Here is a 26,975-nt window from a genome sequence, read left to right as displayed (position 1 = left end):
TTGTCTTTTGTGGCAAAATTACTTTTGAATTTTTTGATTTTGTGTTTAGAAATGAGAGAGGATCGCAGTCAGCCTCCGGAATATCTCGTGGAAGGAATCAAGGCACTAATCCCTGCACTTAAATACTGGATTCAGAAAGAGGTAACAGAGCTTTATTCAATGTACAGATTAAATAGATATAATGAAGACAAAATCCTGCATATTCTGGAATTCTGAAATACAAACAAAACTGCAGGAAATACTCCACAAAGTAGAGAGAGAAATATGTCAGGTGGTTGAACTGTCAGCATAGCAGAAGTGTTGGGTAAACTTCCAATCCTTGAGATACTGAGGGAAGTGCCAGATGATTGGAAAGTAAATGTGACACCCTTTTGTTAAAGAAAGGGTGTAAGCGACTTGTTACGACTGTAGCAGATGTTACTGTCTGAGCAAGCCAATTCCAGAGGGAAACCTGTCTTACTGATTGCAACCTTTGTCTTGTATTCTGCAAATAAGGAGAGACCTACCGATTCCAGGAACACTTTTGGAATTTTTAAAATTAAAGTTCTTTTTTAATAAGTTGGCTGAAGCACCACACAAGATTAAAGTTAACAATTAAAATGGTCTTAAAACCTCCCTGAAACAATGCACTTAGTCACAACAGACAAGTAAACACCTTATTGGCGATGCTCTCTTATTGATTTGTAACCTTAATTCAATGCTAGTGAACCGTTGTCACTTTAAGAAAGTTATGCCACACAACTTCCCAACTCTTCCAATCCAAGAAAATTCAGAAACAAGACTGCTTTCTGAAACCGACTTTCTGATTTTGAGATGGCTGCTTCAGATTTTGCCTCTTTGCACAAAGCTGGTACGAGAATATGTTTCCCCTGCAGCCATCTCCGCTCAACATCTTTGCTTAAATATCCTTTTTTCCTTTCAGAATCGATTCCATTGTTCTCTCATTCTCTTTGAACTCCACTTTTCCAAAATATAAAAAAATTGGCATGTTTTCCTATTGCCCCCCTTCCCCCCCTTCGCGTCAAATAGAATTTAATAACCTATCATGCTGATGGATTAAAATCCTGAATTACATGTTGACATATTGAACTTTTAAATAAGACTTGGGTAGGGGCTGGTTTAGCACACTGGGCTAAATCGCTGGCTTTTAAGGCAGGCCAGCAGCACGGTTCAATTCCCGTATCAGCCTCCCCGAACAGGCACCGGAATGTGGCGAGTAGGAGCTTTTCACAGTAACTTCATTGAAGCCTACTTGTGACAATAAGCGATTTTCATTTCAAATGGGACATGGTGGCTGATTATGTAAATTGAGGGACTGTCTGAATTGCTTCTGTATGGATTATGCGAAGACCTTTTTTTTTTCTTTTTTTAAATTTAGAGTACCCCAATTCATTTTTTCCAATTAAGGGGCAATTTAGCAACTCCAATCCACATTTTTGGGTTGTGGGGGCGAAACCCACGCAAACTCGGGGAGAATGTGCAAAACTCCACACGGACAATGGATTATGCTAAAACCTGAGGGACAATGGAGTGTCACACTTTTCCAGATCGGGACTTAGAACATAGAACATAGAACAATACAGCGCAGTACAGGCCCTTCGGCCCACGATGTTGCACCGAAACAAAAGCCATCTAACCTACACTATACCATTATCATCCATATGTTTATCCAATAAACTTTTAAATGCCCTCAATGTTGGCGAGTTCACTACTGTAGCAGGTTGGGCATTCCACGGCCTCACCGCTCTTTGCGTAAAGAACCTACCTCTGACCTCTGTCCTATATCTATTACCCCTCAGTTTAAAGTTATGTCCCCTCGTGCCAGCCATATCCATCCGCGGGAGAAGGCTCTCACTGTCCACCCTATCCAACCCCCTGATCACATGTCAAAGGAGAAGCAACTTACTGTAATTTCCTGTGGATATAATGGAAGCTGATTATCTCTATGGTAATTATATCTTGTAAGATGCCCTGGACCTGTTTTGTGGGGGTTCTTCCCTTCCATGAATATACAGGAGACTAAGATAAAAAGCTAGCTGCAAACCTGGTCAGTGTGAACTTGTGCTGGGTGTGTGTGGAACAGAAACAAGGAAAGATGGAAAAGTCACCCCTGCTGCTCTGGCAGGTTGGAATAAAAAACCTCTCCCTCGTTCTGATTGCTGGAAGCAGGTCAAGTCCGCAAAGCCACAATTGAAAAGGGAGCAGGACAACTCCTCAGCAAACGACAGGACCAGGAATCTTGAAGTCAACTAATCAGCTGCTGAAGTTAACACGACGAGATCCACAAATCATAATTTCACTATCTACTCCTCACGGACAAATCAAATTCTGATCCACATACCTTATATTTTTGGACTCACTTCTCATTTCTAATCTGTGTGACTGTGCATTTTATTAGTTTCTATGGTTTAGTAGCCGATCAACTCTAACTCAGGAAAGCTTGGTTAAATTGGCTCCTTTTAAAACATAATGTATTTTGACGATAATAACGTATTTTGACTATGAAAAAGCTAGCTGCAAACCTGATCAGTGTGAAGGAAGAGATCCTTCTGAATTAATTTGTTGTGACCAACCTGCCATAATATCCACTCGTATATAATGAGATGCAGACAGGCAGTGATTGACACACAGGATGACCAATGAACACACACGACGCAGAACAACCAATCACCAGACAGGACCCACAGGGCATTAAGACTCTCTCTCACAGGACACAGCTACTGAGATAGAATGCACAAGTCAGTGAGCACCATCTCCATGTGGTAGAGAGCTAGTCTGGCCAAGCCAGTAGGAGGTTATCAGTTAGATCAATAGAGTGCCAATCCACAGCAGATTATGTACAGCAATCAGTAAGTTCAATAAAACCGTGTTGGACCATCTCCTGTGTCAGAAGCCTGTTTCTAGTTTCACTGCATCCAGTTGCAGTCAACGTTGAACCAACTCACTTAACACATCATAGTACCAAGGAGCTATTAATTCTAATGAACCTACCTCGAGTGAATCTGGAATGACCAGCAAGCAGCCATCCAGCGGCATGGAAAAGATCCAGCCTCCTCCGCAACTCCGGATCTCCGGCAACCTCGGCGCCAACTTCAAACAGAAATTCCTCCTGTATATCGAGGCCTTCGACCTCAAGGCAGCATCGGATGCCAGAAAGATCGCGCTGTTCCTGTCGACTGCGGGGGATCAAGCCATCCACATCTATAACTTGCTCACGTTTGCCGATGGCGAAGACAAGACGGTTCTGCTGAAATTCGACAGCCACTGCGAAATTGAGGTGAATGAGAGCTTTGAACGGTACATCTTCCAACAGAGGCTTCAGGGTAAGGGTGAACCTTTCAGTCCTTGACCCATCTCCGCATCCTAGCGCAGTCATGTAATTATGACTTGACGGCTGATTCCATAATCTGGGATCAGATCGTTTTTGGGGTCTAGTCCAACTCCCTGTGGGAGCAGCTCCTCAAAATCAAACAGTTGACCCTCTCCGTCGCCATCGAAACGTGCGTTGTCCATGAGCATGCCAGAAATCGCTACTCCCGCATCAGGGCGGCAGAAACTGCAAAACTGGCCTCCCACGAGGCAGAAAGGGTGCAGGCCATCGCAAAAATGCAAGGCCTGAGCATCGAGGAGAGTGACTGTTTCGTGCACTTTTCCCGGGTCCCTACGCATGGTGGACGATGAGGCCGAAGACCCTAATGCGTATGTGCGAACGCCAACCGCAGTGCGCATGCGCGATGGCGCACAGAACGCACTGACATCAGCGTCATGACGTGTCCAAATTGTGGCTCCGCCCATTTAAAGCGGCAATGTCCAGCCAAAGGAAGGCGATGTCTACAGTGTGGAAAGCCTGGGCATTACGCGGCCTTCTGTAGGTCCGCTCCACCGAGCAACAGCCAGCGATCCCAGCTGCAGCGCAGATGTGTCCGCTGCGTACAACAAGGCATGCAGGTTTCTGATCCAGACTGCCCAACGGACCCCAATGCTGACTGCCTCGAGTCTCCATATCGGGTGGGCATCATCACCACACGCAAGCTGGCCTCCACCGCGTCTGCAAAACCGCCTTTCAATCCTGAGTGTGGATCCTGACGACGAGTGGTGTGCTGTCAGCACGGTGAACCAGTCTCGCATCCGATTACCTCGACAGCATTCGAGACCAACCTAGCATTCTTCAACCAGCCTGCCAGCTCCTTGACTACAATGGTAATGCCATAGCTGCCAGTGGATCGTGTCAGCTAGGTGTATCTCGCAAGGCAATCAAGGCGACGTGACGATTCGAGATCGTCCGGCCTGACGAGGCACCCCTGCTCGGTGCTCGCGCATGCAAACTCCTAAATCTGGTCCAGCAAGTCCATGCCATGTCCTCGACACCGCCGGTGCGACTGCCTCGCCCAATGCGAATCTCCAGGCTGAGATAGACAACATTCTCACGCAATACCACAATGTGTTTGATGGGATGGGCACGCTCCCATATCGCTACAAGATATTGCTCAAGCCGTATGCCACCCCAATCGTCCATGCACCACGCCGGGTGCCGGCTCCCCTCCAGGATCATCTGAAAATGCAGCAACGAGAGCTCCAAGACCAGGGCATCATCTCAAAAGGTCACGGAACCAGCAGACTGGGTCAGCTCCATGGTCTGCGTCAAGAAACGCTCTGGTGAACTCCGCATTTGCATTGATCCCAAAGACCTGAATCGCAACATAATGCGAGAGCACTACCCGATCCCGAAGCATGAAGAATTAACCCGTGAGATGGCTCATGCCAAATTCTTTACCAAGCTGGACGCCTCCCGCGGTTTCTGGCAGATACAGCTGGACGAGTCCAGTCGGAAGCTGTGCACGTTTAACACTAAGTTCGGCAGGTATTGCTACAACCGCATTCCTTTTGGTATCATCTCAGCTTCCGAAGTATTTCATCGCATGGAGGGCATCGAGGCGGTGCGAGTCTATGTGGACGACGTGATCATCCGGTCCACAATGCCCGAGGATCACATCGCTTGCCTCAAACAGGTTTGCCAGAGAATTCATGAAAATGGCCTCCAGCTCAACAGGGCCAAATGCTCATTTGGTCGGTTCGCTACCAAGTTTCTGGGTGACCACATTTCACAGCAGGGTGTGCAACCTGACGCTGACAAGGTGCTGGCAATCAATGCCATGAAGACCCCAGAGGATACCAAGGCGGTCCTCCGTTTCCTCGGGATGGTAAATTTTCTCGGAAAATTCATTCCCAACATGGCATCTCGTTAAAAAGTCGACAGTGTTCCAGTGGCTTCCTGCACATCAAGTGGAGTGGCTTGAGCTGAATCGAAGCTCACCACAGCCCCAGTACTTTGATCCAACCAAGGATATCAAGATATCCACAGACGCAAGCCAGGACGGCATTGGGGCGGTGCTCCTCCAGCGAGACAACTCCTCGTCCTGGGCTGCAGTGACATATGCATCCAGGGCCATGACTCCAACCGAACAACGGTATGCCCAGATCGAAAAGGAGTGCTTGGGTCTCCTGACATGACTAGGTCTGCCAAAGTTCACGGTGGAAACAGACCACAGGCCTTTAGTCCACATAATCCAGAAGGATTTAAATGACATGACAACTCGGCTGCAGCGAATTCTTCTTCGTCTCCGCCGATATGACTTCGAACTCGTCTACACACCGGGTAAGGAGCTGATCATCGCGAATGCCCTATCCCGATCCATCACTACGCCGTGTGAAGGGGGCAACTTCAATAGCTACATTGAGGCACAGGTGCAGTTGTGTACCAGCAGCCTCCCAGCCACTGTTGAACGAGCTGTCCAAAATATGCAAAGAAACTGCCAAAGATCCTCTGCTGCAGCGCATGATGCAACACCTCGCCCATGGCTGGGAAAAGGGGCAGTGCCCCAAGTTCTTCAACGTTAAGGACGAGTTAACGGTTGTTGAGGGGATCCTTCTTAAACTACATAGAATCGTCATTCCCCAAAGCATGCAAACCATGGTGCTCAGACAGATCCATGAGGGTCACCTTGGGGTCGAGAAATATCGACGCAGAGCTCGGCAGGCAGTTTACTGGCCTGGCATCAGCCAGGACATTGCCAACATGGTCCTCAACTGCACAACATGCCAGAAATTTCAACCAGCTCCGTCCAAGGAAACGCTGCAACAGCACGAGACCGTGACTTCTCCGTGGTCCAAGGTGGGATAGACCTCTTTCACGCAAATGGGCGTGATTATGTGCTCTTGGTCGACTACTTCTCCAGCTACCCGGAAGTGGTGAAACTGTCGGAACTTGCGTCCAAGTCCGTCATCAAAGCCTGCAAAGAGATGTTGCCAGGCACGGGATACCACTCACAGTAATGAGTGACAACGGTCCATGTTTCTACAGCCAAGAGTGGTCCGACTTTGCACGATCCTACCACTTCAGGCATATCACATCCAGTCCCCATTACCCGCAATCAAACGGGAAAGCCGAAAAAGGGGTCCATATTGTCAAGCGGTTGCTGTGCAAGGCTGCAGACTCAGCCTCGGATTTCAACCTGGCTCTGTTGGCATACAGGGCAACCCCTCTGTCGACTGGTTTGTCTCCAGCGCAGCTGTTCATGAACCGCAACCTGAGGACGACTGTTCCAGCCATCCATGTTCCAGAACTTGACCACCTCGGTGTGCTGCAGAAAGTGCAGCGAACCAGGGACCAGCAGAAGATCATGTATGATGCTCATGCCACGGATCTGCCTGCGCTGGCTCCAGAAGATGTTGTTCGCGTCCAGTTGCCTGAGGGAGGCTGGTCAGCCCCAGCTGTTGTCGTCAGACAGGCTGCCCCCAGGTCTTTCATTGTTCAAATGGGTGATGGCTCCATTCTGCGGCGCAACAGGAGGGCGCTGCGCAAAGTTCCCTGCCCACCACCTGACCGCACTTCTCCGCATGTCATCATACCGCCTCAGGACATCTCGCCCCACGTGGCCACCGACCTGGTAGCGATCCCGCCTGTCCACGAGGCCACTGAAATGGCAGCAATCCTGCCTGTCCAGGTGCCGGCGTCCCGCCTCCATCTCTGAGGCGATTGACAAGAATTCGGCGCCCGCAAGACTGAATCTATAGGCTTAAATCTTGTAAATTTTGTTCAGTTTGCTCTGTATCTGCATGATAGACACCTCCCCATGTACATGTTCATTCATTCACTACTTGTACATAGTCATGCATGTATATACCACCACGTTCCAAAATTTATTTTAACAAGGGGAGATGTCATAATACCCACTCATGTAGATAATGAGGTGCAGACAGACCTCTCTCTCCCTCTCCCTCTCCCTCTCCCTCTCCCTCTCCCTCTCCCTCTCCCTCTCCCTCTCCCTCTCCCTCTCCCTCTCCCTCTCCCTCTCCCTCTCCCTCTCCCTCTCCCTCTCCCTCTCCCTCTCCCTCTCCCCCTCCCCCTCCCCCTCCCCCTCCCCCTCCCCCTCCCCCTCCCCCTCCCCCTCCCCCTCCCCCTCCCCCTCCCCCTCTCTCTCTCTCTCTCTTTCAGATAGTTGGACCATCTATGTCAGAAGATGTTTCTAGTTTCACTGCATCCAGTCGCAGTCAACGTTGAACCAATTCACTTAACACATCACAACCGAGAGGGTTGAATAAAGAATGTAAGCCAGTTTGTTGTTCCTCCACCTGGGGGGGTGTAATTTGTGGGTATCCCGTCCAGAATTTATTGAATTGGGCTCGTGCTGAGAGGGTAGGGATGCGGCACCTTGCTTGGGTCCCGTCATCATAAATTGGAGGCTCGTGACCGGATTTGTTACCACGGGTGGAACTAGGGAATTAGAGCAGGAAACAATTTTAAGAAACTGAAAATGGCTTTCTTGAGTCTGTGCTACAGATGTGTACAAAATGCCCACTTTTGATGCCAGTGCTCTTCTCGGAGTTTTGAGAATGCTACTTTGGGGGATTTAAATGTTTTTCTGAGTTACTAGGCACTTGGGAGTAGGGGTTCCCTCAAATGGAAGAGATGTATAATGTTGCACTGCGTGGCTGGAAAATGACATAGCGAAAGTCGGGCAAGACTATGAAAAGAAGTCGAATTGATGACAATGCAATTAGAATAGAGACAAAAAGATTTTGAAGTCAAAACTTTATAAAGGGTGGAAGTTTACCAACAAGAGAAGGGAATAGAAGGAAGCTTTCCAAAGAGAATGGAAAGAGACAAAGGAGAAAGTGTGAGCTGGAAAGGAAATAGCAGCACCCTGTAAAATAATACTCGCAAGCAGTCAGGAAAAATCGCTCGAGCCAAACAAAGCTAAAAGGGCAGGAGAATGCCAGTCAGCATCTGTACAAATACAGGGAACCCAGAATGGTTCAAAGGTCTTAAAGGGGGCAGCTGAGCCAGTAAGGGTTAGAGTACAGTTCTGGTCACCGCATTATAGGAAGGACATGGAAGCTTTGGAGCGGGTGCAGAGGAGATTTACCAGGATGTTGCCTGGTATGGAGGGAAAATCTTATGAGGAAAGGCTGATGGACTTGAGGTTGTTTTCGTTAGAGAGAAGAAGGTTAAGAGGAGACTTAATAGAGGCATACAAAATGATCAGGGGGTTAGATAGGGTGGACAGTGAGAGCCTTCTCCCGCGGATGGAAATGGCTAGCACGAGGGGACGTAGCTTTAAACTGAGGGGTAATAGATTTAGGTCAGAGGTAGGTTCTTTACGCAAAGAGTGGTGAGGCCGTGGAATGCCCTACCTGCAACAGTAGTGAACTCGCCAACATTGAGGGCATTAAAAAGTTTATTGGATAAGCATATGGATGATAATGGCATAGTGTAGGTTAGATGGCTTTTGTTTCGGTGCAACATCGTGGGCCGAAGGGCCTGTACTGCGCTGTATCGTTCTATGAGTAGCTAGGAAAGGGCTACTTGGAATCAAAGAGACAAGGAACACAGTCAAAGTCTGCAGTAGCGCAGAGAGCTGGAGTGTGTTCAGAGGCCTCCGAGAAGGTGATAGAACCAGTGAGGGTTGGAGTTAATGAACAACTTCTGGAATTTGAAAAGGCCAAGATAAGGTCTGTGAAGTTCCTCCAAAGATCCAGGTGAGACCTGTGGATTTTGAGCCAGGCAAAGAGGATGACCAGGAAATTGAGTTAGTGGGTACAACAGGGACCAGACGAGTTCTGAGACAAACAAGGGGACAGAGAGAGCTACAGTTATGCAAGTTAAAAGAACCACATTCTTGCTATTGAAGCCGTGCAGCGAAGGTTTACGAGGCTGATTCCTGGGATGGCGCGACTGTCATATGAGGAGAGACTAAGAGGGATTATATTCATTGAAGTTTAGAAGAGCGAGAGGGGATCTCATGGACAAGTATAAAATTCTAGCAGGATTAGACAGGATAGATTCAGAAAGAATTCCCAATGGTGGGGGAGCCCAGAACTAGGGGTCATATTTTGAGGATAAGGGTTGAATCTTTTAGGACTGAGGTGAGGAGAGATTTCTTAATCCAGAGAGTGGTGAATCTATCTATTCTTTGTATTCTGAAATATAATTCACTTTTCCCAGCTCCACTTTCTTGCCCACATAATTGCCCTATTTCAGTTTATAAATATACTCTTAGATTGAGTCCCTTCTCCCTAAAACTGAACAAAATTCAATTAAATGGCCATTGCTATCAAGGGGCACCTTCATTACATTTTCATTTTATTTCATTTCATTGCACAATGCCAGGTTTTGTAAAGCCTGCTCTCTGCTTGCCTCCAGAATATGCTGTTCTATCCCAAAAAGATTTAGTGAACTTCTTCAGCTACCTTTGTCCACCTGACATTTCCATTTTATATTGTTGCGTCACCCTGGGCTAGGGTGGGTTCCTGCCCCCCCTTGACCTGGAGTTATAACACAATTTAATTAACTAATAATTCTTGGAAAAATACCCAAAGTCGTTGGCCCTTAGCTGCCCAATAATTACAGTCACCAGGTTTGCGAGTTTAAACACAATCACTTTTTATTTTTAGCAAGAACTATAATGAAATGTGCATCAAATACAACCTGTTAACTACTGTCTAATTCCTAATACCCCACTTTAACTTGCCCTCACCCTCTATATATACACACATAAGACGGACATATATACACACACAAGACGGGGGAAAATTTGCGAATGCTCTTCGGAGGGGTTTAAACTAGATCGGCAGGGGGTTGGGAACCTGATTTGTAGCTCCAGTATACAGGAGGTTGAGAGTAATAAGGTCATGAGTAAGGTTTCAAGGTTGCAGGAGTGTACCGGCAGGCAGGAAAGTGGTTTAAAGCGTGTCTACTTCAACGCCAGGAGCATCCGGGATAAGGTGGGTGAACTTGCGGCATGGGTTGGTACCTGGGACTTCGATGTTGTGGCCATTTCAGAGACATGGATAGAGCAGGGACAGGATTGGTTGTTGCAGGTTCCGGGGTTTACATATTTCAGTAAGCTCAGGGAAGGTGGTAAAAGAGGGGGAGGGGTGACATTGTTAGTCAAGGACAGTATTACGGTGGCAGAAAGGACGTTTGATGAGGACTCGTCTACTGGGGTAGTATGGGCTGAGGTTAGAAACAGGAAAGGACAGGTCACCCTGTTGGGAGTTTTCTATAGGCCTCCGAAAAGTTCCAGAGATGTAGAGGAAAGGATTGCAAAGATGATTCTAGATAGGAGCGAAAGTAACAGGGTAGTTGTTATGGGGGACTTTAACTTTCCAAATATTGACTGGAAACGCTATAGTTTGAAGACTTTAGATGGGTCCGTTTTTGTCCAATGTGTGCAGGAGGGTTTCCTGACACGGTATGTAGATAGGCCAACAAGAGGCGAGGCCACATTGGATTTGGTACTGGGTAATGAACTAGGACAGGTGTTAGATTTGGAGGTAGGTGAGCACTTTGGTGATAGTGACCACAATTCGGTTACGTTTACTTTAGCGATGGAAAGGGATAGGTATATACCACAGGGCAAGAGTTATAGCTGGGGGAAAGGCAATTATGATGCGATGAGGCAAGACGTAGGATGCATAGGTTGGGGAAGGAAACTGCAGGGGATGGGCACAATTGAAATGTGGAGCTTGTTCAAGGAACAGCTACTGCGTGTCCTTGAAAAGTATGTACCTGTCAGCAGGGAGGAAGTGGTCGAGCGAGAGAACCGTGGTTTACTAAAGTAGTTGAATCACTTGTCAAGAGGAAGAAGGAGGCTTATGTAAAGATGAGACGTGAAGGTTCAGTTAGGACGCTCGAGAGGTACAAGTTAGCTAGGAAGGACCTCAAGAGAGAGCTAAGAAGAGCCAGGAGGGGACATGAGAAGTCTTTGGCAGGTAGGTTCAAGGATAACCCTAAAGCTTTCTATAGATATGTCAGGAATAAAAGAATGACTAGGGTAAGAGTAGGGCCAGTCAAGGACAGTAGTGGGAAGTTGTGCTTGGAGTCAGAGGAGATAGGAGAGGTGCTAAATGAATATTTTTCGTCAGTATTCACACAGGAAAAAGACAATGTTGTCGAGGAGAATACTGAGATTCAGGCTACTAGACTAGAAAGGCTTGAGGTTCAAAAGGAGGAGGTGTTAGCAATTCTGGGAAGTGTGAAAATCGATAAGTCCCCTGGGCCAGATGGGATTTATCCTAGGATTCTTTGGGAAGCTAGGGAGGAGATTGCTGAGCCTTTGGCTTTGATCTTTATGTCGTCATTGCCTACAGGAATAGTGCCAGAAGACTGGAGGATAGCAAATGTCCCCTTGTTCAAGAAGGGAAGTAGAGACCACCCCGGTAACTATAGACCAGTGAGCCTTACTTCTGTTGTGGGCATAGTCTTGGCACGAGATCGGATTTATAATAATCTAGAAAGGAATAATTTGATTAGGAATAGTCAACACGGCTTTGTGAAGGGTAAGTCGTGCCTCACAAACCTTATTGAGTTCTTTGAGAAGATGACCAAACAGGTGGACGAGGATGTTGATGTGGTGTATATTGATTTCAGTAAAGCGTTGGATAAGGTTCCTCACGGTAGGCTATTGCAGAAAATGCGGAGGCATGGGATTCCGGGTGATTTAGCGGTTTGGATCAGAAATTGGCTAGCTGTAAGAAGACGAGGGTGGTGGTTGATGGGAAAAATTCAGCCTGGAGTTCAGTTACCAGTGGTGTACCACAAGGATATGTTTTGGGGCCGCTGCTGTTTGTCATTTTTATACATGACCTGGAGGAGGGCGTGGAAGGATGGGTGAGTAAATTTGCAGATGACACTAAAGTTGGTGTCATCCGACTTGTGGACAGTGCGTAAGGATGTTGCAGGTTACAGAGGGACATAGATAAGCTGCAGAGCTGGGCTGAGAGGTGGCAAATGGAGTTTAATGCAGAAAAGTGTGAGGTGCTTAATTTTGGAAGGAGTAACAGGAATACAGAGTACTGGGCTAATGGTAAGATTCTTGGTAGTGTGGATGAGCAGAGAGATCTCGGTGTCCATGTACATAGATCCCTGAAAATTGTCACCCAGATTGAGAGGGTTGTTAAGAATGCGTATGGTGTGTTAGCTTTTATTGGTAGAGGGATTGAGTTTTGGAGCCATGAGGTCATGTTGCAGCGGTACAAAACTCTGGTGCGGCCGCATTTGGAGTATTGCGTGCAATTCTGGTCGCTGCATTATGGGAAGGATGTGGAAGCATTGGAAAGGGTGCAGAGGAGATTTACCAGAATGTTGCCTGGTATGGAAGATCTTATGAGGAAAGGCTGAGGGACTTGAGGCTGTTTTCGTTAGAGAGAAGAAGGTTAAGAGGTGAATTAATTGAGTCATAGAAGATGATCAGAGGAATGGTACGGTGCGGATGGTGATGTCTAGCACGAGGGGACATAGCTTTAAATTGAGGGGAGATAGATATAGGACAGATGTCAGAGGTAGGTTCTTTACTCGAGAGAGTAGTAAGGGCGTGGAATGCCCTGCCTGCAACAGTCGTGGACTCGCCAACACTAAGGGTATTCAAATGTTCATTGGATAGACATATGGACGATAAGGGAATAGTGTAGATGGGCTTTAGAGTGGTTTCACAGGTCGGCGCAACATCGAGGACCGAAGGGCCTGTACTGCACTGTTGTGTTCTATGTAAATACAGGGGGTGAAAATAATAAGTAAAAGAAAAGAGTCTCTGTTTCAGATGTCTGCCTTTAAGCACAACATCCTTCAAAGTAAGTTTTCAGATCCAGGTCTCTGTTTGCAACCTATAATGGTTTCACTGTAGGTTCATTCATTCATGTTCTCCATAGGTTCAGAAATACATCAACTCGCAGCCATTCTGGCGAGAGAGAGAAGAGGGGGAGCAGGTCCTTGTCCCTGTGTGTCTAGGTCTCAACTCTCATCTCTGGAAATCAACCCACTCAGGCAAGATCCAATCACCACCTGTTACCGTGCAGAATTCAGCTTTATGGCCAATTCTTTGATTACCAACTGGCCAATCTAACTGATTCCCATCCCATCCCTTGGAAACCACAAAGTCCTGCATCTGCCGTCCGAAGCACTGTATTCTATGTTGCAACTTCTTGAATTCTTCATTCTCTGTGCTGCTTGACTTTAAGATACATGCCCATTAAGCATCCATGGATCAAATATGATAACGACAAAAATAAGGAAAAGGGAAATAAGGGAATCAGCTGGAAGGACCTGTTCTAACCTGCCTGAATGCTATTGGCTGGGGACTATTGGTTATCCCATTCCTCTTAGTGCGTATGAGCTCTCCCAATGAGGAGGGCTAAAAAATCATTTGCAGTTTCACCTGCATAAACAGAGCTGATCACTGTGGTACTATCTAGAGCACTGTTTTTCAAACTTTTCTTCCGGGGACCCATTTCTACCAACCGGCCAACCTTAGGGACCCAACCTGGCTGACCTTCGCGACCCACGCCGCCCGACCTGCGCAACCCACCATTTTCTCTTGCCTTGTTTGTTGCTGACAAAAATTGAGGAAATGGTTTTGGGTCCCTTTGGCCCCAATGGTCCCTTTGTCCATTTGGCCCCCCGAACTTGGAAAAAAAATAGGCTGTGAGGCTGCGACCATATAAAATTTAAAAAAAAAAAATGCTGCCGCACTGTTCATGCGTGCCCGATCATTGGTGCGCATTTGCGCACACATGCAGTGTGGCCGCATTTTAAAAATCTGTTCCTGGCCATTTTGAAGGCCGCTGGCAGCCGGCATTATTAAAAGTCGGCTGTTGTGTGCGGATTTGCGCGATCGGGAGCGCCGCGACAGACGGCTCCGCGACCCTCCCGACACCCGCCCGCGACCCACCTGCGGTCGCGCCCCCAAGTTTGACAATGCCTGATCTAGAATAGTGAAGCAGTGGTCAAATACTGCTGCTGCTGCATATATGTAATTGTAAATATAGTTATTTCTTTTGACTCTACAAACTTGTGCTTGATTCTTTATGAGCCTCACAAAACTGGCGATGAGGATGGGATGCACAACGTCACGCACAAGGATTGAGAAGATGCGTTTGTCTTTCAGCACGCATGGCTTTCCCGAAGTGCTCGTCACGGACAACGGTACTCCTTTCACAAGTGAGGAGTTTGCGGGGATCATGAAGATGAACGGCATAGAAACATAGAATTTACAGTGCAGAAGGAGGCCATTCGGCCCATCAAGTCTACACCGGCCTTGAAAGAGCATCCTACCCAAGCCCACACCTCCACCCTTTCCCCGTAACCCAGCAACCCCACCTAACCATTGGATACTAAGGGGCAATTCAGCGTGACAAACCCACCTAAGCTGCAGATCTTTGGGCTGTGGGAGGAAACCAGAGCACCCGGAGGAAACCCACGCACACACCTTATCCGCACCGTTCCGTACCACCCGGCTTCCAATGGGTTGGCCGAGCGCGCAATGCAGACGTTCAAACGGGGTCCGTTCACGGACACTAGACTGGCTCGTTTTTTGTTTTCTTACTGGACCACTCCACACGTGGTGACTGGGGTAGCGCTCGCGGAACTTCTAATGGGCCGCAGACTTTGTACCCGCCTCAGCATGGTTTTCCCGGACATTGGCGCGAAAGTAAACCGAACGGCAAGCATCGGCCGAAATGGCAATTTGCGCCCGGTGATCTGGTGTTTATTTGGAATTTTGCTTGTGGTGCCCAGTGAGTCGCCAGCGTTGTCTTTTGATGAAAGTGCCCGATCGCTTACAAGGTGCAATCCCAAGGTTGTATTCAATGCAGGCATTTGGACCATGTTCGGTCCAGAAGGCCGCCTCTTCCACGGATTCCCCGCCTCTGGTGATCACTTCACCAGCTACAGTGACCGCCGGATATGGACACAGTGGAGGATTATCCTCGCGATCTTCCTCTGGTGCCGCACTCCCAACCTGCTCGAGTCGTTGCAGAACCCCATGGAGATACAGACGCTGAGATGACACAGGATTTGGACACACAGGGTGCCTCCGAGAGGGAGTCCTCGATCCCATTGCCGCAGATGTACAGCCGTTATGCTGTTCATCTCGGAAGAGCCATTCGCCTACTCGTTATGCTCGCCCGATCCTGCGCCTCGTGCGAATGATGTCCGGCCTATGGTAAAACGAGTCCGATGCCCTCCTTCATAGAAAATAGAACAACACAGTACAGGCCCTTCGGCCCACAATGTTGTGCCAACCATTTATCCTAATCTTAAAATCAGCCTAATCTACACCCCTTCAATTTACTGCTGTCCATGTGCCTGTCCAAGAGTCGCTTAAATGTCCCAAATGACTCTGACTCCACCACCTCTGCTGACAGTGCATTCCACACACCCACCACTCTCTGAACAAAGAACCTACCTCTGACATCTCCCCTATACCTTCCTCCAATCACAAAATTATGTCCCCTCGTGACAGCCATTTCCACCCTGGGGAAATGTCTCTGGCTATCCGACAGGGTCTTCGGTGGATTCCTTGGACTTTGGGATGGAGGGATGTTATAACCTGCCTGAATGCTATTGGCTGGAGACTACTGGGTATCCCATTCCTCTTGGTGAGTATGAGCTCCCCCAATGAGGTGGGTGGAGAAATCATTAGCAGTTTCCCCTGCATAAATAGAGCTTGCCAGTGTGGTACTAGCTAAAGGAGTGAAGCAGTGGTGAAGTACTATTATTGCTGCTGTATCTATATAATTGTAAATAAAGTTATTTCTTTTGACTCAACAAACTCGTGCTGGATTCTTTGTGGCCCTCACAAATGGACCCTTACAATATGCAGATTAATATATCCCATGATTATCGCTGTTCCTTTCTGATTGCGGATTTGCGCGTTCTGGAGCGCCGCGACGGACGGCTCCGCGACCCTCCCGACACCCGCCCGTGACCCACCAAGTTTTGCCCCGAGTTTGACAATGCCTGATCTAGAGGAGTGAAGCAATGGTCAAATACTACTACTGCTGTTATTTTTCCCTTATGCTCCACCCTGGGGGGCCTGTACACAATTCCCACAGGTGACTGCTTGTCGTTTCTATTTCTCATTTCTACCCAAATAGATTCCACGTCCTGGTTTCCTGAGCTTAGAACATCTCTCCCTATTGTGCTAATGCCATCATTAAGTGACAGTCACTTCTCCTCTTCAGGTCCCAATCCATAATGTCCTGTAGCCATGTCTCCATAATGAATACCAAATCTTATTTATTTATAAGTGAACTCTCAGTTCAACTGAATTGTTTTGAATGCTACCTTTTCTTAAGCATAATTAAACCATTTTTATCGGCTTGACCTTCTTTCTAAAATAATAATATTCACAAAATATTTTTTTAAAAATCCATCCTCCAGCTACAGGCTGGTCTGTTTAACATCAATGTGTGTTTGCCGTTGGGGCGGGGGTTGAGATCTAGAAATGATAAATCAAGAGCACAGAAGAAGCGAATTGTGGTAAATAGTTGCTTTTCAGACTGAAGCATGGTAAACAGTGGTGTTCCAGAAAGGTCAGTGCAAAGGCAAGTGCTCTCTTTAATATTTATGTGTAGTCATACAAATCAACTGCAACTGGACATAAGAAGAAAGAAATGTACAGCACAGGAACAGGCCCTTCGGCCTTCCACGCCCGTGCCGACCATGCTGCCCGACTAAACTACAATCTTCTGCACTTCCTGGGTCCGTATCCCTCTATTCCCATCCTATTCATGTATTTGTCAAGATGCCCTTTTTTTTTAATAAATATTTTATTGAAAATTTTTGGTCAACCAACACAGTACATTGTGCATCCTTTACACAATATTATAACAACACAAATAACAATGACCTATTTTATAAACAAAAAATGAATAAATAATAAATAACAAAAATGAAAACTAACCCTAATTGGCAACTGCCTTATCACAAGTAACACTCTCCAAAAATATAATTTAACAGTCCAATATATAATTATCTGTCGCAACGACCTATACATATTATACAGTATATATTAACAACCCTGAGAGTCCTTCTGGTTCCTCCTCCCCCCCCCCCCCCCCCCTCCCCGATCCTGGGCTGCTGCTGCTGCCTTCTTTTTTCCATTCCATCTATCTTTCTGCGAGGTATTCGACGAACGGTTGCCACCGCCTGGTGAACCCTTGAGCCGACCCCCTTAGAACGAACTTAATCCGCTCTAGCTTTATAAACCCTGCCATGTCATTTATCCAGGTCTCCACCCCCGGGGGCTTGGCTTCTTTCCACATTAACAATATCCTGCGCCGGGCTACTAGGGACGCAAAGGCCAAAACATCGGCCTCTCTCGCCTCCTGCACTCCCGGCTCTTGTGCAACCCCAAATATAGCCAACCCCCAGCTTGATTCGACCCGGACCCCCACTACTTTTGAAAGCACCTTTGTCACCCCCATCCAAAACCCCTGTAGTGCCGGGCATGACCAAAACATATGGGTATGATTTGCTGGGCTTCTCGCTCACCTCGCACACCTATCCTCCACACCAAAAAATTTACTGAGCCGTGCTCCAGTCATATGCGCCCTGTGTAATACCTTAAACTGAATCAGGCTTAGCCTGGCACACGAGGACGACGAGTTTACCCTGCTTAGGGCATCTGCCCACAGCCCCTCCTCGATCTCCTCCCCCAGCTCTTCCTCCCATTTCCCTTTTAGTTCATCGACCATAGTCTCCCCTTCGTCTCTCATTTCCCTATATATATCTGACACCTTACCATCCCCTACCCATGTCTTTGAGATCACTCTGTCCTGCACCTCTTGTGTCGGGAGCTGGGGGAATTCCCTCACCTGTTGCCTCGCAAAAGCCCTCAGTTGCATATACCTGAATGCATTCCCTTGGGGCAACCCATATTTCTCGGTCAGCGCTCCCAGACTCGCGAACTTCCCATCCACAAACAGATCTTTCAGTTGCGTTATTCCTGCTCTTTGCCACATTCCATATCCCCCATCCATTCCCCCCGGGGCAAACCTATGGTTGTTTCTTATCGGGACCCCCCCCCCCCCAAGGCTCCAGTCTTTCCCCTATGCCGTCTCCGCTGTCCCCAAATCTTCAGTAGCCACCACCACCGGGCTTGTGGTGTAGTTCCCCGGTGAGAACGGCAATGGGGCTGTCACCATAGCCCGTAGGCTAGTCCCCCTACAGGACGCCCTCTCTAATCTCTTCCACGCCGCTCCCTCCACCTCTCCCATCCACTTACTCACCATTGAAATATTAGCGGCCCAATAATACTCACTTAGGCTCGGTAGTGCCAGCCCCCCCCTATCCCTGCTACGCTGTAAGAATCCCTTCCTCACTCTCGGGGTCTTCCCGGCCCACACAAAACCCATGATGCTCTTTTCGATCCTTTTAAAAAAAGCCTTCGTGATCACCACTGAAACACAAAGAGGAATCTCGGGAGGACCACCATCTTAACCGCCTGCACCCTCCCTGCCAGTGACAGGGATACCATATCCCATCTCTTGAAATCCTCCTCCATTTGTTCCACCAACCGCGTTAAATTTAACCTATGCAATGTGCCCCAATTCTTGGCTATCTGGATCCCCAGGTAACGAAAGTCCCTTGTTACCTTCCTCAACGGTAGGTCCTCTATTTCTCTACTCTGCTCCCCTGGATGCACCACAAACAACTCACTTTTCCCCATGTTCAATTTATACCCTGAAAAATTCCCAAACTCCCCAAGTATCCGCATTATTTCTGGCATCCCCTCCGCCGGGTCTGCCACGTATAGTAGCAAATCGTCCGCATACAAAGATACCCGGTGTTCTTCTCCTCCTGTAAGTACTCCCCTCCACTTCTTGGAACCCCTCAATGCTATCGCCAGGGGCTCAATCGCCAGTGCAAACAATAATGGGGACAGAGGGCATCCCTGCCTTGTCCCTCTATGGAGCCGAAAATATGCAGATCCCCGTCCATTCGTGACCACGCTCGCCATCGGGGCCCTATACAACAGCTGCATGCATCTAACATACCCCTCTCCAAAACCAAATCTCCTCAAAAACTCCCACAAATAATCCCAGTCCACTCTATCAAATGCTTTCTCGGCATCCATCGCCACTACTATCTCCGTTTCCCCCTCTGGTGGGGCCATCATCATTACCCCTAACAGCCTCCGTATATTCGTGTTCAGCTGTCTCCCCTTCACAAACCCAGTTTGGTCCTCGTGGACCACCCCCGGGACACATTCCTCTATTCTCATTGCCATTACCTTGGCCAGGATCTTGGCATCTACATTTAGAAGGGAAATAGGTCTATAGGACCTGCATTGTAGCGGGTCCTTTTCCTTCTTTAAGAGAAGCGATATCGTTGCTTCAGACATAGTCGGGGGCAGTTGTCCCCTTTCCTTTGCCTCATTAAAGGTCCTCGTCAATACCGGGGCAAGCAAGTCCACATATTTTCTATAGAATTCGACTGGGAATCCATCCGGTCCCGGGGCCTTTCCCGCCTGCATGCTCCTAATTCCTTTCACCACTTCTACCTCGATCTGTGCTCCCAGTCCCACCCTTTCCTGCTCTTCCACCTTGGGAAATTCCAGCTGATCCAAGAAGCCCATCATCCTCTCTCTCCCATCCGGGGGTTGAGCTTCATATAATTTTTTATAAAATGTCTTGAACACTCCATTCACTCTCTCCGCTCCCCGCTCCATCTCTCCTTCCTCATCCCTCACTCCCCCTATTTCCCTCGCTGCTCCCCTTTTCCTCAATTGGTGTGCCAGCAACCTGCTCGCCTTCTCCCCATATTCGTACTGTACACCCTGTGCCTTCCTCCATTGTGCCTCTGCAGTGCCCGTAGTCAGCAAGTCAAATTCTACATGTAGCCTTTGCCTTTCCCTGTACAGTCCCTCCTCCGGTGCTTCCGCATATTGTCTGTCCACCCTCAAAAGTTCTTGCAGCAACCGCTCCCGTTCCTTACTCTCCTGCTTCCCTTTATGTGCCCTTATTGATATCAGCTCCCCTCTAACCACCGCCTTCAACGTCTCCCAGACCACTCCCACCTGGCCCTCCCCATTATCATTGAGTTCCAAGTACTTTTCAATGCACCCCCTCACCCTTAGACACCCCCCTCATCTGCCATTAGTCCCATGTCCATTCTCCAGGCTGGGCGCCCTCCTGTTTCCTCCCCTATCTCCAAGTCTACCCAGTGTGGAGCGTGATCCGAAATGGCTATAGCCGTATACTCCGTTCCCCTCACCTTCGGGATCAACGCCCTTCCCAGCACAAAAAAGTCTATTCGCGAGTAGACTTTATGGACATAGGAGAAAAACGAGAACTCCTTACTCCTAGGTCTGCTAAATCTCCATGGGTCTACACCTCCCATCTGCTCCATAAAATCTTTAAGTACCTTGGCTGCTGCCGGCCTCCTTCCAGTCCTGGACTTCGACCTATCCAGCCCTGGTTCCAACACCATATTAAAATCTCCCCCCCATTATCAGCTTTCCCATCTCTAGGTCCGGAATGCGTCCTAGCATCCGCCTCATAAAATTGGCATCATCCCAGTTCGGGGCATATACGTTTACCAAAACCACCGTCTCCCCCTGTACAAAGAACAAAGAAATGTACAGCACAGGAACAGGCCCTTCGGCCCTCCAAGCCCGTGCCGACCATACTGCCCGACTAAACTACAATCTTCTACACTTCCTGGGTCCGTATCCTTCTATTCCCATCCTATTCATATATTTGTCAAGATGCCCCTTAAATGTCCCTATCGTCCCTGCTTCCACTACCTCCACCGGTAGTGAGTTCCAGGCACCCACTACCCTCTGCGTAAAAAACTTGCCTCGTACATCTACTCTAAACCTTGCCCCTCTCACCTTAAACCTATGCCCCCTAGTAATTGACCCCTCTCCCCTGGGGAAAAGCCTCTGACTATCCACTCTGTCTATGCCCCTCATAATTTTGTATACCTCTATCAGGTCGCCCCTCAGCCTCCTTCGTTCCAGTGAGAACAAACCGAGTTTATTCAATCGCTCCTCATAGCTTATGCCCTCCATACCAGGCAACATTCTGGTAAATCTCTTCTGCACCCTCTCTAAAGCCTCCACATCCTTCTGGTAGTGTGGCGACCAGAATTGAACACTATACTCCAAGTGTGGCCTAACTAAGGTTCTATACAGCTGCAACATGACTTGCCAATTCTTATACTCAATGCCCCGGCCAATGAAGGCAAGCATGCCGTATGCCTTCTTGACTACCTTCTCCACCTGTGTTGCCCCTTTCAATGACCTGTGGACCTGTACTCCTAGATCTCTTTGACTTTCAATACTCTTGAGGGTTCTACCATTCACTGTATATTCCCTACCTGCATTAGACCTTCCAAAATGCATTACCTCACATTTGTCCGGATTAAACTCCATCTGCCATCTCTCCGCCCAAGTCTCCAGACAATCTAAATCCTGCTGTATCCTCAGACAGTCCTCATCGCTATCCGCAATTCCACCAACCTTTGTGTCGTCTGCAAACTTACTAATCAGACCAGTTACATTTTCCTCCAAATCATTTATATATACTACAAAGAGCAAAGGTCCCAGCACTGATCCCTGTGGAACACCACTGGTCACAGCCCTCCAATTAGAAAAGCATCCCTCCATTGCTACCCTCTGCCTTCTATGGCCTAGCCAGTTCTGTAACCACCTTGCCAGTTCACCCCTGATCCCGTGTGACTTCACCTTTTGTACTAGTCTACCATGAGGGACCTTGTCAAAGGCCTTACTGAAGTCCATATAGACAACATCTACTGCCCTACCTGCATCAATCATCTTAGTGACCTCCTCGAAAAACTCTATCAAGTTAGTGAGACACGACCTCCCCTTCACAAAACCGTGCTGCCTCTCACTAATACGTCCATTTGCTTCCAAATGGGAGTAGATCCTGGCTCGAAGAATTCTCTCCAGTAATTTCCCTACCACTGAAGTAAGGCTCCCGGGATTATCCTTGCTACCCTTCTTAAACAGAGGAACAACATTGGCTATTCTCCAGTCCTCCGGGACATCCCCTGAAGACAGCGAGGATCCAAAGATTTCTGTCAAGGCCTCAGCAATTTCCTCTCCAGCCTCCTTCAGTATTCTGGGGTAGATCCCATCAGGCCCTGGGGACTTATCTACCTTAATATTTTTTAAGACACCCAACACCTCGTCTTTTTGGATGACAATGTGACCCAGGCGATCTACACCCCCTTCTCCAGACTCAACATCTACCAATTCCTTCTCTTTGGTGAATACTGATGCAAAGTATTCATTTAGTACCTCGCCCATTTCCTCAGGCTCCACACATAGATTCCCTTGCCTATCCTTCAGTGGGCCAACCCTTTCCCTGGCTACCCTCTTGCTTTTTATGTATGTGTAAAAAGCCTTGGGATTTTCCTTAACCCTATTTGCCAATGACTTTTCATGACCCCTTCTAGCCCTCCTGACTCCTTGCTTAAGTTCCTTCCTACTTTCCTTATATGCCACACAGGCTTCGTCTGTTCCCAGCCTTTTAACCCTGACAAATGCCTCCTTTTTCTTTTTGACGAGGCCTACAATATCACTCGCCATCCAAGGTTCCCGAAAATTGCCGTATTTATCTTTCTTCCTCACAGGAACATGCCTGTCCTGTATTCCTTTCAACTGACACTTGAAAGCCTCCCACATGTCAGATGTTGATTTGCCCTCAAACATCCGCCCCCAATCTATGTTCTTCAGTTCCCGCCTAATATTGTTATAATTAGCCTTCCCCCAATTTAGCACATTCATCCTCGGACCACTCTTATCCTTGTCCACCAGTACTTTAAAACTTACTGAATTGTGGTCACTGTTACCGAAATGCTCCCCTACTGAAACATCTACCACCTGGCCGGGCTCATTCCCCAATACCAGGTCCAGTACCGCCCCTTCCCTAGTTGGACTGTTTACATATTGTTTTAAGAAGCCCTCCTGGATGCTCCTTACAAACTCCGCCCCGTCTAAGCCCCTGGCACTAAGTGAGTCCCAGTCAATATTGGGGAAGTTGAAGTCTCCCATCACCACAACCCTGTTGTTTTTACTCTTTTCCAAAATCTGTCTACCTATCTGCTCCTCTATCTCCCGCTGGCTGTTGGGAGGCCTGTAGTATACCCCCAACATTGTGACTGCACCCTTCTTATTCCTGATCTCTACCCATATAGCCTCACTGCCCTCTGAGGTGTCCTCTCGCAGTATAGCTGTGATATTCTCCCGAACAAGTAGCGCAACTCCGCCTCCCCTTTTACATCCCCCTCTATCCCGCCTGAAACATCTAAATCCTGGAACGTTTAGCTGCCAATCCTGCCCTTCCCTCAACCAGGTCTCTGTAATGGCAATAACATCATAGTTCCAAGTAGTAATCCAAGCTCTAAGTTCATCTGCCTTACCCGTAATGCTCCTTGCATTAAAACATATGCACTTCAGGCCACCAGACCCGCTGTGTTCAGCAACTTTTCCCCGTCTGCTCTGCCTCAGAGCCACACTGTCCCTATTCCCTAGTTCTCCCTCAATGCTCTCACCTTCTGACCTATTGCTCCCGTACCCACCCCCCTGCCATACTAGTTTAAACCCTCCCGTGTGACACTAGCAAACCTCGCGGCCAGGATATTTATGCCTCTCCGGTTTAGATGCAACCCGTCCATCTTATACAGGTCACACCTGCCCCGGAAGAGCTCCCAGTGGTCCAGAAAACGGAAACCCTCCCTCCTACACCAGCTGTTTAGCCACGTGTTTGTCTGCTCTATCTTCCTATTTCTAGCCTCACTGGCACGTGGCACAGGGAGTAATCCCGAGATTACAACCCTCGAGGTCCTGTCTTTTAACTTTCTGCCTAGCTCCCTGAACTCCTGCTGCAGGACCTCATGCCCCTTCCTGCCTATGTCGTTAGTACCAATATGTACAACGACCTCTGCCTGTTTGCCCTCCCCCTTCAGGATTCCCTCTACCCGTTCGGAGACATCCTGGACCCTGGCACCAGGGAGGCAACATACCATCCTGGAGTCTCTTTCACGTCCACAGAAGCGCCTATCTGTGCCCCTTACTATAGAGTCCCCTATTACTATTACTCTTCTGCGCTTTGATCCTCCCTTCTGAACATCAGAGCCAGCCGTGGTGCCACTGCTCTGGCTGCTGCTGTTTTCCCCTGATAGGCTATCCCCCCCGACAGTATCCAAAGGGGTATATCTGTTCGAGAGGGGGACAACCACAGGGGATTCCTGCACTGACTGCCTGCCCTTTCTGGTGGTCACCCATTTCTCTGCCTGCACCTTGGGTGTGACCACATTTACATAACTGCGATCTATGACGCTTTCCGCCACCTGTAGTTTGCCACTCACCATCACGTATCTGCCCCCGTTATCCGCCACTATAGTCTTTGCCTCGAACATTACCCGCTTCCCCACTAATATAGCCACCCCCCTGTTTTTCGCATCTAGCCCCGAATGGAACACCTGCCCCACCCATCCTTTGCGTAGCCTAACCTGGTCTATCAGTTTCAGGTGCGTTTCCTGGAGCATAACCACATCTGCCTTAAGTTTCTTAAGGTGTGCGAGTACCCGTGCCCTCTTTATCGGCCCGTTCAGCCCTCAAGTTCCACGTGATCAGCCGGGTTGGGGGGCTTCCTACCCCCCCCCCCCTTGTCGATTAGCCATCCCCTTTTTCCAGCTGCTCACCCGGTTCCCACGCAGCTGTATCTCCCCCAGGCGGTGCCCCCCCGTCCATCCCCTCCCATACCAGCTCCCCCCTCTCCCCAGCAGCAGCAACCCAGTAATTCCCCCCTCCCACCCCCCCCCCCGCGAGATCCCCCGCTGGCGTAATTACTCCACCCCCATGTTGCTCCCAGAAGTCAGCAAACTCTGGCCGACCTCGGCTTCCCCCCGTGACCTCGGCTCGCACCGTGCGACGCCCCCTCCTTCCTGCTTCTCTATTCCCGCCATGATTATCATAGCGCGGGAACCAAGCCCGCGCTTCTCCCTTGGCCCCGCCCCCAATGGCCAACGCCCCATCTCCTCCACCTCACCCCCTCCCCCCATCACCACCTGTGGAAGAGAGAAAAGTTACCACATCACAGGATTAGTACATAAAACTCCTCTTTCCCCCCTTTTTAACCCCCCACATTCGCCCCCCACATTCGCCCCATCACTTTGTTCAAACGTTCTTTTTAATAACCCGCTCATTCCAGTTTTTCTTCCACAATAAAAGTCCACGCTTCATCCGCCGTCTCAAAGTAGTGGTGCCTCCCTCGATATGTGACCCACAGTCTTGCCGGTTGCAGCATTCCAAATTTTATCTTTTTATGAAGCACCGCCTTGGCCCGATTAAAGCTCGCCCTCCTTCTCGCCACCTCCGCACTCCAGTCTTGATAAATGCGGATCACCGCGTTCTCCCATTTACTGCTCCGAGTTTTCTTTGCCCATCTAAGGACCATTTCTCTATCCTTAAACCGGAGGAATCTCACCACTATGGCTCTGGGAATTTCTCCTGCTCTCGGTCCTCGCGCCATCACTCGGTATGCTCCCTCCACCTCCAACGGACCCGCCGGGGCCTCCGCTCCCATTAACGAGTGCAGCATCGTGCTCACATATGCCCCGACGTCCGCTCACTCCGCACCTTCAGGAAGACCAAGAATCCTCAGGTTGTTCCTCCTTGCGTTGTTCTCCAGTGCCTCCAACCTTTCCACACATCGTTTCTGATGTGCCTCATGCGTCTCCGTCTTCACCACCAGGCCCTGTATGTCGTCCTCATTCTCGGCTGCCTTTGCCTTCACGACCCGAAGCTCCCGCTCCTGGGTCTTTTGTTCCTCCTTTAGCCCTTCGATCGCCTGTAGTATCGGGGCCAACAGCTCTTTCTTCATTTCCTTTTTGAGCTCTTCCACACAGCATTTCAAGAACTCTTGTTGTTCAGGGCTCCATGTTAAACTGCCACCTTCCGACGCCATCTTGGTTTTTGCTTGCCTTCCTTGCCGCTGTTCTAAAGGATCCACTGCAATCCGGCCACTTTCTCCTCCTAAGTCGTCAAGATGCCCTTTTAAATGTCACTATCGTCCCTGCTTCCACCACCTCCTCCGGCAGCGAGTTCCAGGCACCCACTATCCTCCTGCGTTTAAAAAAAAAAAAAAAAAAAAAAAAAAAATATGTGCCTCGTACATCTACTCTAAACCTTGCCCCTCGCACCGTAAACCTATGCCCCCTAATAATTGACCCCTCTACCCCGGGGAAAAGCCGCTGACTATCCACTCTGTCTATGCCCCTCATAATTTTGTCGACCTCTATCAGGTTGCCTCTCAACCTCCGTCGCTCCAGTGAGAACAAACCGAGTTTATTCAACTGCTCCTCATAGCTAATGCCCTCCATGCCAGGCAACATCCTGGTAAATCTTTTCTACACCCTCTTTAAAGCCTCCACATCCTTCTGGTAGTGCGGCGACCAGAATTGAACACTATACTCCAAGTGTAGCCTAACTAAGGTTCTATACAGCTGCAACATGACTTGCCAATTCTTATATTCACTGCCCCGGCCAATGAAGGCAAGCATGCCATATGCCTTCTTGACTACCTTCTCCACCTGTGCTGCCCCTTTCAGTGACCTGTGGACCTGTACACCTAGATCTCTCTGACTTTCAATACTCTTGAGG

At 48.6% G+C, this 26,975-nt stretch overlaps 1 protein-coding gene across 4 annotated transcripts in view; it reads left to right on the top strand.

Annotated features, from left to right (window-relative positions):
- LOC140396088 (lysine-specific demethylase 7B-like) overlaps window positions 1-26,975 on the top strand; it is a 450,094-nt gene that overhangs the window by 74,814 nt on the left and 348,305 nt on the right. For all 4 annotated transcript variants that reach the window (XM_072484188.1, XM_072484189.1, XM_072484187.1 and 1 more), the window contains one exon: window positions 50-141. In XM_072484188.1, coding sequence (XP_072340289.1) covers window positions 50-141 — 92 coding nt within the window. The remainder of the gene's footprint in view (window positions 1-49; window positions 142-26,975) is intronic.

The sequence above is a fragment of the Scyliorhinus torazame genome, chromosome 19, assembly GCF_047496885.1.
Source record: "Scyliorhinus torazame isolate Kashiwa2021f chromosome 19, sScyTor2.1, whole genome shotgun sequence".
Lineage (NCBI taxonomy): Eukaryota > Metazoa > Chordata > Chondrichthyes > Carcharhiniformes > Scyliorhinidae > Scyliorhinus > Scyliorhinus torazame.
The sequence above is the reverse complement of the archived record's forward strand: the minus strand, read 5'-3'. Positions and strand labels throughout refer to the sequence as shown.